The sequence below is a fragment of the Colossoma macropomum genome, unplaced genomic scaffold (assembly GCF_904425465.1).
Source record: "Colossoma macropomum unplaced genomic scaffold, Colossoma_macropomum, whole genome shotgun sequence".
Classification (NCBI taxonomy): Eukaryota; Metazoa; Chordata; class Actinopteri; order Characiformes; family Serrasalmidae; genus Colossoma; species Colossoma macropomum.
The window spans coordinates 33,074,623-33,089,516 of record NW_023494787.1 but is presented as its reverse complement, the minus strand read 5'-3'; the positions used below and the strand labels follow the sequence as shown (position 1 = coordinate 33,089,516).

Here is a 14,894-nt window from a genome sequence, read left to right as displayed (position 1 = left end):
TCAGATGATACAGTCCATCCTCTGGGCAGATCTAAACAATTACAATGAACAAAGCTAAGGCATGGAAAAAAAAAAATCCACACAAGTGGATCTCACAAGTATACGAATGTGTGCAGCAAAACTGTGTGTATGAAGTAAAAAGCACGAAAGAGTATTGAACTTAACCTTACAAACTCGTTTTTGTTTAAAGTAAGATTTACTATGCAAGACTATGTAAGATTTGGAGACCTCTCTGGTGAACATGTGTACTGCACACAAAATGTTGACAAATATTTTGTAATGTCAGACCCCTTCTACTTTTGTGAGCGTGTTGAGAGTTTCAAAGAGAACTTAGTCAAAACTTGGTGAAGGACGTGTCTTCCAAGAATGTAAGTGAATTATCTACTGTTGTCATCATATCTTCATCAGTATAATGTTGATTTTGCAAACAAGCTGGACCCTCTTTTTGAGTCTATCGGTGTAATGTAAAAATATATGACATGGTCCGAAAAACGTCTGCAAAATCCGACCCCACAACTTTGACTTCTAAACTATTATTATTATAAACTACTATTATTTCAGGCTTTACAGGGTGACTCAAAGCAGCACATGGACACCATATTTTCTTCCTGAGTAATGAAACTTCTTTCAATTTTAACAAAGAAATCTTACATAGTGCAGCTTTAACAAGCAGCTTGGCACGAGCACTTACATCCATACATACACAAATCCAAACACGCCCACAAATACACACACACTAAAACGCACACCTACACACATACTAATACACACACACACACACACTAATACACACTTGTGTGTGTGTGTGTGTGTGTGTGTGTGTGTGTGTGTGTGTGTGTGTGTGTGACAGCAGGCATGCAATTAGAGTCCTACAGGCATATGTACATATGTAATGTGTTGCCATGGCGCCCACAATCACTGCAATTCCCAAGCCAATCTGCTGTGTTGCTATGGGAACCACAATTTCACAAAGAGATAGTGACAGTGAGAAAGGCAAAGACAGAAAGATGACGAGGAATAGTCGCCTGTACCCCCGCCACACACACACATACACACACACACATGCTCTTCTCTCACAGACCCCTCTTTCTCCCCTCTCTCTCTCTCTCTCTCCCTCTGATATAAACCTCTGAATAAATTGAGACTGATTGTCCTTTCGCTCAGTGCACTAAAAACACAGGATATTTTGGCATCCAAACACACACTCATGCACACAATTATTCACAGTGTGCTCAGATGCTAAATTACAGAGAAGGGCTGTGGAATATAAATTAGCACTACAGACTAAGCCTCCTAAACACATTACAAACACACATTAACACTGTAATATCTGACTGTGTGTGTACACGTGTGTGCACGCACCTGTGCATGCCCATGTGAGAATATGCGCGTGTTCACTGGATGAGGAATGAGGGCACACACCTATAATAAGCTCCTCTAATGGGAGAGAGTGGGGGGGATGACGCAAAAAACTGCCATTTATTTCTTTTTGCTCTCTCAAGACAAAGAGAGGTGTGTGTGTGTGTGTTGTCTAGACTATATTGCTGCATACTGTAATAGCAATATAACTTGCTGTGTATTAATAAATGAAACATGGGAACCCTTAATGTGTTCTGCTTTATTTTAATCAGAATTCACAAGCAATATACTTGGTTTGTTCTGAAGAGAAACATTTTTTTTCAGTCGGTAAGTGTTTGGAATAACACAAAACAATGGTTGATATTGTTCTTCCTATGTGTCATACACTAGATGTTTGGTCTACATTATTAAAGTAAATACAGTGCCAAATAACTCACTACTGCCTTTCTTAAACCATTTTTTTGTATATTTGCAGTGGGTTGCACCAACAAAGATTACGCTTGAACTTCAGGCAGAGATGTTCATAAGTCAATATATGTGTGTCCAAGTTGAGCCTCTGGGGTCCAAGTCAAGTCTGAGTGTGTGCTGTGCGAACCCAAGTGAAGTGTTGAGTCGTTAGTAGAGACAGTAAAGTTAGTAAAGTACAGTTTAGCTTTGTTATTAGCTGCAGGCACTGAGTTGTACAAAAGTAAACCCATACTAAAACCTGTCAGGTTCAACGCAGCTTCAAATAATGAGCCTTTCATTCAGGCTGAAGGACAGAACTGAAACGCAACATGCAGTAAATGAGGTGTTTAAATGAAAAACAGCAAAACAACTTGAAGCGGTTTGTTGGTCAGTAGTTTACATAGCATGTAACTACCCTGTCACAATAATTACATAATCGCAATTATTTAAGCTGACTGCAATCATTTTGCACAGTCATTAGATTTCACAGACATATTATACTACAACAAACACAATGTGAATTGACAGGGATTAAGCCTAGTCATAGACTATATTTTCCTTTAAATGGAAAATCTCTATTCAAAATGCTGTGTAGTCCAGAACTAGGCTTAATTCATGTCTGGGAAACTGGCCCACATGTCAGAAGGGGCCATTGGGCTTATTTCTCTACCTGCTGGTCTGAGAAAGGAAACGTCTTTGTGGCAGACAAGTTAAATAACTACTGTTTTGACTAATGACTTAAGCTACTCACTCCTGTAATGTAGAATATTACTATGATTGTTGCTGTATGCAACCTTCAGTAATATAGTATATGATAACTAAACTAAGATAACGGTGACTAAATGTCACATAATCTAGGTAGCTGCTACCATTAACATACACTTTTAAAATGCTTTCTGGAGTTATTTTTTATGATACTGATAACCACAATCAGTGGTCTAATGTGAGACACTGACAGACTTGTGTTGTGCATACTTTGTTCACTCACAGCGGTATTAGCTTGAAGTGTTCACAGCATAAAACAGAAAGAGAGAACACAAAAGAGAGTGGGCAGAGAGCAGAATAAACTTTTGCTTTTAGTTATACTTCTAATGTTTATTAAGTAATTTTGAAAGTAGATTTCCTGGTATAGTTCCTAATGCTAACATTACTTGTGGTGGTAATATGGCTTAGTTGTAGTTAGCAAGACACTGAGTATTATAATAATGAGGTAATGCTTACCTTTGGCACTATACTAGCAAATTGGTCTAAGCTGCACTTCAAAGAACCTGGAGGTTTTGTGCAGGTGTTGCCATGTTATCAGGATTTTTACTAGTTACTGATCTAGTTTGATTTCACTTGCATTTCTGTTTTAGTCTACATTCGGTGGAAAATTCTCTATTTACTGTATGGATTGTAGTCTGATGTTTCCAAATATTATTTACTTTATGTTGGATCATATGAATGTCTTCATTCGTCGAAGTCCTCACAGTAGCTCATCTGGAGGTCACAGCAATGGAACTCCCACAGCACATTTTAGGTTCTGTGCTTGATTACCAGTGTTGAGCATGATATAAAAATATCATATTACAGTAATGTAATTATGTTTTTCCTGTAATAAAGTAGTGTACGCCATTAAAGTTTAAATTCTTATCACAACACAGTTACTGACTTAAGAAGTTCATTAATGTGTTACACATTTCTCGCAACATCTATATTTCCTTTGCACAGATTATCAGTACCTCTCTCTGTGTGCAGTTTGACTGCATGACTTTGATTGTGAATGTGAGCAGTGCAGCACAAGCGTGGGGGAAAAAAACTTTCCACCTCTGTAAACTCGACAAGCCATCTACCACAGTATCTAATCATGCTAACATGAAACTGATGGAAAAAGATCCTCTTGCTGAAGAAGAGAGACCCCCAACCTCACCTAAACAGACCAAAGCTCTGTAAGATACATATTTTACTCTTAAAGAATTTACTTTAGAGAAGCCTTTTTAAAACTTTTTCTCTTGACTATTTTTTGGGTTTTCCAACAGCGCAGCCATTCATGCTTAGCATAACTGGCAATTACTAAAGTAATAAGTGAAGTGATATCATTACAGTTTGAGAGAAGTAATGAGTAATTTGTACTTTTTACTTTTTACTTTTTTGGAGTAACTGCCAAAACACTGTTGGTTACAGGTTAATTTGTGTATTGCAGCCTTTGTGGTATCAATATGGCAGAGGCCAAATTTCACCTAAATGATTAACAAACAACATGTTGTGCAGCACTAGAAGATGAGTGTGTATGTGTTTGCTTACCGCAGGACTTCATTAGGGTTGCCCAATACTGGGCTTTTCTTTTCAGGAGCTCCATGACACTCTGACTTCAGCAGTGTGTGCGGACCACGGTCCATCATCATGGTGGAGGTCGCCATGGCGATTACGGCAATGCCATCACGCACCCGTGCCTCCAGACCATAATCCCACTCATCATAAGACACACTGATCATACCTGAGAGAGAGAGAGAGAGAGAGAGAGAGAGAAAGAGAGAGAGAGAGAGAGAGAGAGAGAGAGAGAGAGAGAGAGAGTTGTTGTTCTTATCATTGTTAGCATTATTACTGCCATTAACAATTGCTATAATATGAGCTGAGTATGTTCATCTTTAAACTTCAATGATTTGGCAACATGGTACTTGAGACAGTCATGCTGACAAAGCTATGCTGAATTGAGGTAAACTGATTTGAGAAAGAGAGTGTAAGAGAGATAGAGAGTATGCAAATCTGGGCAATTCCAGGCATACCGGAGTTTAACTGTCCTATCCAGGCTCCACCCACAAATGCATTCTTTCATAGGTACTGAGGTTGAACCAGAGAATTTCCAGTAAAGAGAAATGCCACTCAGTAATGTCCTCTGGGTTTGTCCAAAGCAAGAGGGCATGCCTAGACGAGTTCAAAATCAATGGGTTTCTACTAGTGTTAACTATAACAGGGTATACCTATTAGGATTTTAAAATGATGCCAGTGTGGTATTTCAAAATTATGATATGACGTCTGAACACCTAAATAAAAACATTCCTCCCATTTATATTTCAGAGGGGCTCACTGATAGGTAACACTGATAGAAAGCGTGTTGTTTTTAGGTTAATTGTTCATTTGGTTCATTTTGCTAAGGACTCTTATTATGGAGGAGGGGCTCTGTGTATGTGTGTGTAAGCTGAATGAGGGAAAAGGGAGAGGAAGACACATGAGTTGAGGTGGAGAGCAATTTCCCTCCTTGTACTCTGTTTGCTGAGTCAAGATTGAATAAAGCTGTGTTATGGGCACAAACTTTACGTTGTCTATGCTTCTTCTGAGAACCCCTCATACTACAATATAAATTGGACCCAGTCATCCTGCTGTTTTCAAATAGGACCAGGTGAGGTCAATTGGGTCACTTCCTGATTGTTTACTCATGTGGTGGGTAGCAGCAACATGAGAGACTGTGCAAGCGCATTAATCATGCAAATCTTCAGCGTGAGGAAGCTGCCCAACAATATATTGTAAACAAGTTGAAGGGAACGTAAATCATCACAAACATTTTTTGTGTTGAATATATTGTACAACAGAACAGAACAAGAGGACACAGTGTAGACATCTGAACATGTTAGTATTATAATAATGATTACAAATAATAATAATCACTTTATAGTTTAAAAATTAACGTTGTTCTGTGACAGTACAGAACATTATGTAATAAAGCTGCGAAAAGACTGCCCTGTAATATTTGCAGTAGAAGCTCCTCAGTAATATAAACCATGAAGTAGGTTCACTGTGTAATAATAACAATAACAATAACAATAATAATAATAATAATAATAATAATAATAACAACAACAACAATCCCCTTTATTATTATTATTATTATTATTACACAGTGAACCTACTCCATGCTTTATATTACTGAGGAGCTTTTAAGTAGCAGCTTTATTACATCATTTTCTGTACTGTTACAGAACAATGTTAATTCTGAAGCTATAAAGTGATTGTCAGGCCTGTGGATCAAATGACACACAGTCCAGTCTCTCTAGAAGAGGACAAACAGCTCAGATGCGCCTTTATTATTCGGCTGAAGGCACCCTGAAATGAATGGAAGTGAATGGAGAGCTTCTCTTAAATGATCCTCTCATGTCTATGCAGCTCAATTCCGGTAGCACGTGTTGGAAGGCAAAAGCAGGAGGTCTGGGAAAATCTGAGCCAGGAAATACCTCCATAAAACTAAGCATGATAGTAGCTCAGTGATGGCGAGAGAGCTACACACATCACAGACCACGTTCAATTTCAGCTTTCACTCTAACACAGTCAGTGCACTCAGACATCATGAGATGTGCCAACATTTTCCCTGTCATATTTGTCATCTATAGCAACATTATGACAGAAAGTGGGACAAAATGTTATCTTTAGCTTTGTCAATAAATTCAAACTACTTTGTGACAGCAATGGATGAGGCAAACAGATATGGAAATCTTTACATCCCGACAAAAATTTATGAGCCACACTCATATCTACCATCCTCTGTGTGTCCCACAAAATAAATAGATTCTCCAGATTTTGGATGACAGACTTTTCTATCATCACTGGCATTTCCTCTGTATGATCCTAGTGCCTCTTTAAGTCTCCCATCTAAATTTGTCTCACTTGTATCCTACCTGGAGGGTGGGCTTTTGACTCTTGGTACCAGTGGTTAATCCTCATGCTTTTCAGGAGTTTCTTCTTTTGAGTCTCGGTTCCTCTCAGTAGTTCTTCCTCAGGCTCTTAGGGAGTTTTTCCTTTACAGCCTTGGTTCCTCTCAGTGGTTTTTCTCTCATGCTCTTAGTATCCCCTTTTGAGTCTTGACTCTAAGGTTTATTGCACACAGCCCCCCCTACAGCTGCTCTGTGGTTCATTCAATCATTCTTCCTGAAGCTTTTAAAACTCTTACTTGCCTCAGAAACAGCAGAGAAATCCACTCTAAAGAACTACAGCGTTTGAGACATTTCTAGGCAATGTAGGCATGTTTCTGAGATAATCACTAATCCCATTCAGACAGCAGCATAAGGCATAAGGCATCTAAGAAAACCTTACTTATACAGTTAATATGTGGCTTATACAGTTGTCTCATCCTTCTTAGGCAACACTTTAGAACAGTTAGCAGATAAACCTGCTGCACTGGCAGCACAGAACACTTGTAAATCTGTTAAAACTTTCAGAGCAAATCTGAATGACAGTAATGCTTGTGGTCTGATATTCATGATGATGTGAAACACTGGTAATTATACAAACATTTTGAGAAAAAAAACATTTTGTGTATAAAGCAGCCTGAACAGAAATTACACCTGGTTAATCTGACATTATTATGAGAGTGGTATCTCTGCTTTATCACCTGTGGGGAACTCTGGAGGAATGTGGTCAGCATCCCCCGCCACCAGAGAAGGTACAATCCAGGTGTATCCGTATCCTGTGAGGCCCACGGAGTGTGCCACCTCAAAGATAATGTTGGCCTCCTCTTTGGTGGAGTAGAGCAGGATGACCGGGCTTTGCAGCTTCTTCAGCTGGTTCTGGATCTTCGAGTCTCCATCATCCACTGACATGTCTAGCAGCAGCACCTCCTCCAGCTCCCAGCCTACAAAACTGTTTTCTATAGTGCTGCGGATCTGCAGAAAGAACAGGAAAGAATATGAGGAACAACTGCATAACCCAAGCAAAATAAACTGTGATACTGCTGCTAAGCTGCTGCAGAATATGAGTGCAATTTGTAAGACACCAGCCAGCAGCAGTGTTCAGCAGCACATTAATGAAACTCATATTTAGAAAACTGCTGGGGACAAGGACGGAGGGGAAAAATTTATGAGAATCCTGTTGGATATAAAGTACTGTGCAAAACTCTGAGACCACCCTTCCTCCTACTTTTTATTTTTTATTTCCAGTGAAAATTGCCTTTGCATACAAGTAACTAATTTTTCAGTATCAGGAAAAAAAGGAAAACATATTTAATAGAAAATTACACAGAATCCTCAACAACTAAATATAGCATTTCAGTATTTAGTGTGTTCAGCCTTTGTCTTTATTAAAGCTTCCATTCTTTTCAGAAGACTTGCTTTTTCTGCTTCTCACGATCCAAGTACACCCACACACCCACAGTGTTGAGTTGTCTTCTCACTGTGGAAGAATGGACAGAAACACTTGTGGATTTATTCAGATATGAAGCAAGAGTGGAACTTAATTTTCTTCTCTATCTGAAAGATGAAAGCTTTAAGACCTGCTTTATATGGTGGTCTACCAGGTCTTGCACAGTTGTTAGGAGTCTCATTTTCTCCATACCTTTCAATAATTCCTTGAACTATGTTTTCCTTCAACTTTTCTCTTATGCAAGTAGATTTGCTTGTCTGTCTTATTTAATCTCCTCAGAAATGTCTCCTGAGAAAAATTAATAACTTGTGCTTAATGGTCGTTTTGACTGGAAATGAAATAATGTTTGTTAGTGTCCTGTAAGTAAGAAGCTAGCTGACCCCACATCGAAGAGGCTGTATCCACTGCATCAGTGTCAAGTTGCTTCAGGTACACAGAGCCATTTAGTGTTTTTTTCTGTATGATTAAAGAAGATGCAGCGACTGTTTTTCATTACTGATGAGTGTTAGATATGGATGCTTGTCGTAGAGAGGATGAACAGCATGAAGTAAATATTATAAGCAATTGTTTTAATTGCATTATTATTGTTGAATTTCAATTCATTGGATGGAATAAGAATTCAAAGTAGATCCTTTGCAGAAATAATATTCAATAACATGAACTGCTTGCTAAATGTGCCATGTAGTTCCCAAATTAACTCATTGCCATGTATTAAACCCATACGTCCTGCCGCTTTGTGGCATGTGTCTCTTAAATTATGTTACTTTACATCATTGAGTACCTTCTTTGAAACATTAACCATGGGTGCAAATAGCAGCAGCACTGACTATATAGTAAAACATTAAAAGCTAGAAACAGTGGCATGCTCTGATCTGGAATCTTCGTCTATCCCAGCCAGAAGAAAGAGCAGCACGCTACATGGAAAAGAGACTGCGGCTTCACCAGGGCTGTCAAACTGGGTTCCTTTCAGTGTAATGAAAATAGCTGACGCTGTAAAATATGACGCATCACAATTAAATTCCCATGGGGTGAACATACAACTAATCTCACATAAAATGTTAAGCCACACCTGTGTTGCATTTAGCTTTACTGTCTAAATAATAGACTATCAGGGAAAATTTTGTAGCAGGCAGTGGAGCCAATTAAACATAATTATTATTTAAAAAAATGCTTTGGTCATTTAAAAGAGAAGGGAAGTCTATTAGTCACTGTGGGTTAAAATCAGTACAAGTGCTAATTATAGAGCATACTTAACATTAGATACAGTTGTCGTCTTCTACACAAGGTCATTTTTTGCTCAGTGGATGATGTGGAAACGTCTTGTCGAGGTAACACTAACAAAAGAGGAGTATCTTTTCTTACTTCAGCTCACATTTAGCCTAACCACAGTACTCAAGACTTCTCAGTCATGTCCGTGGTATGTTAAGGCACAAGTTTTGTCATTACCAAGTGAAAAGATATGCAATAACATGATACTACACTAAAACTACGTCTGCAGTCTGTAGACAGACTTTACTGTGGCACTGACGTGCCGGTTTATAGGGTACACCTATCTTGGTACCTATGCCCATTGGTCATTTAATTAGGTACACCAGCAGATCTATTTATATTCCACTGGCCCACAACTCTGCAGAGATTAGCGTTTTCCCTATTGAAACACTCAGAGAACTCTTAAAGACCTTGCTAATTAGCTGATGAGTTGAATCAACCATGTTTAATGAGAAGGAATACTAAACTCTACAGAACTGTGGCCTGGAACGACCCAGTTTGACACTCTTGAGCTACATGCTGCCTTATTTACTGTTACAGCACCGGACACAAGTAAATGCTAATGCTAACATGCTAAAGAAGGTTATCTAAATTGGCTATTACTAAGCAAAGATAGACCAGCTAATGTCCCACATATTCATATTTCATATGTCTCTGCCTACAACACTAAAAAAAGTTATTACCGTCAATGTGAACTTGTCTCAGTATGTAACAGTGCAAGTACAGCTAGCTAGTGTTAGCTATCCTGGACAAATAACAGTAATATTATTAAATTAAATGTAATTATAATAGGCAACGATAAATTAACATAATCAAATGTTAATTATTAAATTCACTTAATCAAGGTACATTATTAAGTCTGGTATTATAAATAATAACAACAACAACAACAATAATAATAATAATAATAATAATATATGTAAGTTCTTACTTCTAAAAATAATAACATAAAGAGCTCAATTATTTTCCTGGCCAATTAAATATTAAATGGCCAGTGGATCTGCTTCACGATAATTCTTTGAGTTTTTGTTGAATATTAAATTGAGAGTGATTGTATGCACAGGCTGCAGCATTAAAGAGCATTAATCGCCAACTCAACCAACTGAACTCACCTTAATGTGCATTAGTATAAAGCCCTATTAAGGGAATATATTTTAACTGCATCTTAGACTGATGGGCTAACCTACCTGAACTATTACGGAGGCATTAGCTTAGTGGTGAGGAATGACAACTGCTTGATCCTAGTGTCATTTTACACATCCAACAATTTGAGGGGACAAAATGGAACACTTCAAAAAAGTGGTGAGAACAAAACGGGGTATTTAAAAAAGCTGAGGACATGTCCCCAGAATCCCCACTGAGTACAGAGAGAATTAATAGCAGCTAATAATAATGCTCTGTTCTGGTTTAGGATTGCACTGCTATGTTAAGGAACTAAACAGAAACAAGTGTCATTTGGCGTAATGTAAAAGAAGAGGCTGAAAGTGATAGTTTAGTGAATGTACACAGGAACAAAAGCACATGGCATATATAAAAAGCAGCAGATATCTTGAAGCCTGAATTTTGTCCATTATTTATCTGACATTACATAACAGTTCCCACATTGTTAGTTGGTGAGGTATAAGCTTCCATTGCTTATAACATTACATTAGACTCAAAATCAATGAAGCAAACATCTGATACCAAAAATGTCTTGGCTTGACTTCCTTTATACTAAGGAGAAAATCAGATTTTTTTTACCAAACTGTCCCTTTAAATTGAAAACATTTCATGAATTGTATGTAAATGAATGAAGTTTTAAATTTTGCATGTGAGTTGGAAGAGACATTTTAAAGCAAAGTGTCATCTGACCTAAATGTTTATTTATATGTGAGTTTATTACCTTAGTGACAAAGTCCTGGTAGCCAGGATAGTATGTGGTAACGATGGAGAAGATATACCAATCATATTCCTCCATAATATTCAGCATCACAGAGGCCTGCTGCTCGATGGATGGCCCAAACTGGAAAAACATGGAATTATCATCCTACAGAGAAGGAAAGAGAAAGAAAGAGAGAAAGAAGAAGATGAAGGCAAATGATTAATAGCCAAAGTTAACTATCGCAATTACACATAGATAAAATTTAACATCAACCACTGATCGAGTGTCCAGAAATTTCACAGGGCAACCCTTGGTCATTACCATAACAGAATCTGAAACTGTGATTATCACTCAGAGGCTCAGTGACGTTAATGACCACTCAGAATACAGTGACAGTAATAACTGGAGGATCATTTTAGATTTGGTGATACTACTGAACACTCAGAGTATAATTTCAGATTCAGTGAAAGTAATGACCACTCAGAATATAATTTAAGATTTAGTAATGGGAATGAACACTCAGAGTATAATTTCAAATTCAGTGCCAGCGGTGATATGAGGATAATTTCAAATTCAGTGTCGGTGATGACAACTCAGAGTTTAATTTCAAATTCAGAGACAGAAATGACCAATCAGAGTATGATTTTAGATTTAATAATAATAATGACCACTCAGAGTATAATTTCAGATTCAGGGACTGTAATAACCACTCAGAGCATCATTTCAAATGTACTGACAGTATTCACTGGATCATTTCAGATTCTGTCATAGTACTTATCACATAGAGTATAATGTCACATTTGGTGATGGTATATGAGAGTATAATTTCAGATTCTGTGATTGTAATGACCACTGAGAGTATAATTTCAGGTTCTGTGATTGTAATGACCACTGAGAGTGTAATTGCAGACTCAGTACGAGAGAGAGAGAATGGCTGTATCAGTATCAGTGCCTGGTTTAAAAGCACTGGTCCTTCTCTCTCTCCACATTAAAACTACTGACCTAGCTCTGACCCCTACATGGGTCACTCCATTTTCTCATTTCCATTTCCGCTTCTGTTTTTCTCTTCTCTCTCTTTGCTCTTTCTCTCTTGTTCTATGTTGATTCATGGTGTGTGATGGCCCTGGCTGTGGCTACTAGATGCCACTATGCTACTTCATTGTATCCTGCATGCTTTATTACTTCACTCCATATCCATTTTTGTGTGTTTCCAAAGGCCAAAAACTTATTATCATTTATCAGCTGATACAGATATCTGTACCATTGAACTCAATAATAATCTCAAATGATCCGAAATCCGTGTGTATAGTAATTTGACCTGAATGCAGCATTGCGTTGTTCGAGTGTGCAGCTTGCATTAAAGCATTTTGAAATGTGAAACAACCACGAGTTCTGCAACGCAGTGACTTTTACAGCATGCCAACTCTTCACATGGCAATTCAATGCACACTATTTGATTTGACTTCATGATGTATCAAACTTAAGACTGCATTGAGGGGACATTTTTCTACTGCAAAAGTATACCATTTTGATACTGGTGATTTAGTTGTTAAATGTCAGTGTGTGAAATTAGTACTGTAGTGTTTAATGTGAGGTGGATGTTTTGCTCATTAATGCTGGGTGACATAATCCAAATACTTTTACTGTGGCATTGTTGTGTAGCGCATCACAATTTTGTAAAACAAATTTTATTTTGAGAACGTGAAAACTCGTGAGATTTAAATTTCATGGCCATGAGACTGCAGCAAAGGCAACTAGATCACTATGCATAGATTAGATTTCATAACTGTGATGTTTAGCAATGTTTTGCCAACTGACTGTTGCTAAACGTACTTAAAAGCATACATTTGTACCTAGCTAGCCCATAATGTTTGCAGGTCTGCTAATAATCTTAACAATACTGCTAATTAGGCCCATCAACTCAGTTTTTAGTATCTTAGCATCTTTTCAAATCTGACTGGACGGCTTTTCATTTTTACAAAGTGTTATACAGAGTTAAACTGTTTCATAAAAATGCTGCTCTGAGCATACAGTACAAAAGAACAGGAAGGGATCTTGATGTCAGATAGGTGGCATAATTATTTGGAACAATTCATTCTGCTCATTTAAAGGCTTTCTTTTTTGTCACAGAAGAATCAGAAGATATTTTGATATAATTTTGATGCCAAAGTAAAGTAATTGGTGGACATACTAAATGCTGAAAAAGGTGACATTATATTTAATTTTTTGAGGCTTCTGTGTAACTTTAATATTAAATACATGTTTTTTGATCTTTCCTGATGCTAAAAAATCTTGACCATTTTGACTGGAAATTCAATGAATGAAGCATGGTCTCTGACTTTTTGCAAAGAACTGTACAGGACTAAACTATAATTAAGTAGGGAAATATTGAGTTTACCATCAATTGTCATGCTTCAGTGTTATCAGTTTTCTGTGCCTTACAACTGTAGTATTTAATACGTAATGGTTTTACAGATTTCACCTTCAGACTCAGATGATGCTGGATCATAACCAAAGAACCGGCCTACATTGCCATAGGTAATGGACGAGCTATATTCATCAGCAGTGTAATGTGGAGCAACACTGGCAGCTTTACAAGGCCCAACACACAGGTGAATACATCCACATAACCCAGTTTAGGAGAAAACTGTGTGTGTGTGTGTGTGTGTGTGTGTGTAAGACAGAGCGAGAGAGAAAGAAATAGATGAAGGGTGTGTGAAAGCTGAAGTTTAGCAGCCTGAAAAAGACTGTCACCTGACCTAGCCACACATACACACACTATCACTATACACTACACCACACTATAAAGGAGGTGGTAGATGGCTCTGTGCCAGCTGGGCAATTCATGGCCAGCGTCCCTGAGAACACATTCTCACCTGCAGCATGACATTGCTGTACTCTGTGTGTGTGTCTGTGTGTGTATGCATGTGTGTGATGCTGGGCCTGTGTGACTGAGTGTGTATACAGTCACACAGCCACCCTAAATCTACAGCCCCACACTCAGGGGCATTACAATTCATCCTCCAGCATTACACCCCTCCCTCTCTCACTCCATTCTCTTTACCATCGCTCTCTTCTTCTTACTCCCTCCCACCTTCCATATTTCCTACTCACGCTATCTCTCTATGTCCCATTTATTCCAGCAGAATGGGTGCCAGGACACAGATCTAATTGAATCCTGCTCTGGCTGTCCCTGTAAGAGCAGTGTTAATGCACTGCCTGAGCCCAACTCTGCACAGCTCTCATTACTCTAAAACAGCAGAAAAGGGAGGAGAGATGGAGCAGCTGCAGAGAGCCGACTTCGTTCAGCATTCATACCGGCTATAAGAGAGACCTGACTCAGTCACTATGCATGCCCAGTATTCATACTGGCTATATGAGAGACCATACCAGCTATATGAGAGACCAGATTGATTCACTATTCCTGCCCAGTATTCATACCAGCTGTATGAGAGATCAGCTTCATTCACTATCTATGTTCAGTATCATTTGCCATAAGATAGGCCAGCTTTGTTCAGCTCTCATACTGACTACAAGAGAGACCAGTTTCATTCAGCATTCATACCAGCTATAAAAGAGATCAGCTTCATTTGCTTTTCATTCGTATTTGTAACAGCTTTAAGAGAGAACATTTTCATTCAGCATTCATAATGGTTATAAGAATGACCAGACTCATTCACTATTCATAACCATATTCACACTGGCTATAACAGATAAGAGCATCTTCATTCAGCATTCATAACAGCTACAAGAAAGACCAGAATTAGCAATCACTAGGTATAAAAGAGACCAGCTTCATTCAGCATTCATGCTGGCTATAATAGAGACCAGCCTCATATTGCATTAATAT

At 38.1% G+C, this 14,894-nt stretch overlaps 1 protein-coding gene across 1 annotated transcript in view; it reads right to left on the bottom strand.

Annotated features, from left to right (window-relative positions):
* Positions 1-14,894, bottom strand: part of LOC118805887 (glutamate receptor ionotropic, NMDA 2B) — a 126,583-nt gene that overhangs the window by 35,498 nt on the left and 76,191 nt on the right. Inside the window, exons 5-7 of the mRNA XM_036567029.1 lie at positions 11,066-11,209; positions 7,169-7,439; positions 4,090-4,282 (exon numbers count right to left, since the gene is read on the bottom strand). Coding sequence (XP_036422922.1) covers positions 4,090-4,282; positions 7,169-7,439; positions 11,066-11,209 — 608 coding nt within the window. The remainder of the gene's footprint in view (positions 1-4,089; positions 4,283-7,168; positions 7,440-11,065; positions 11,210-14,894) is intronic.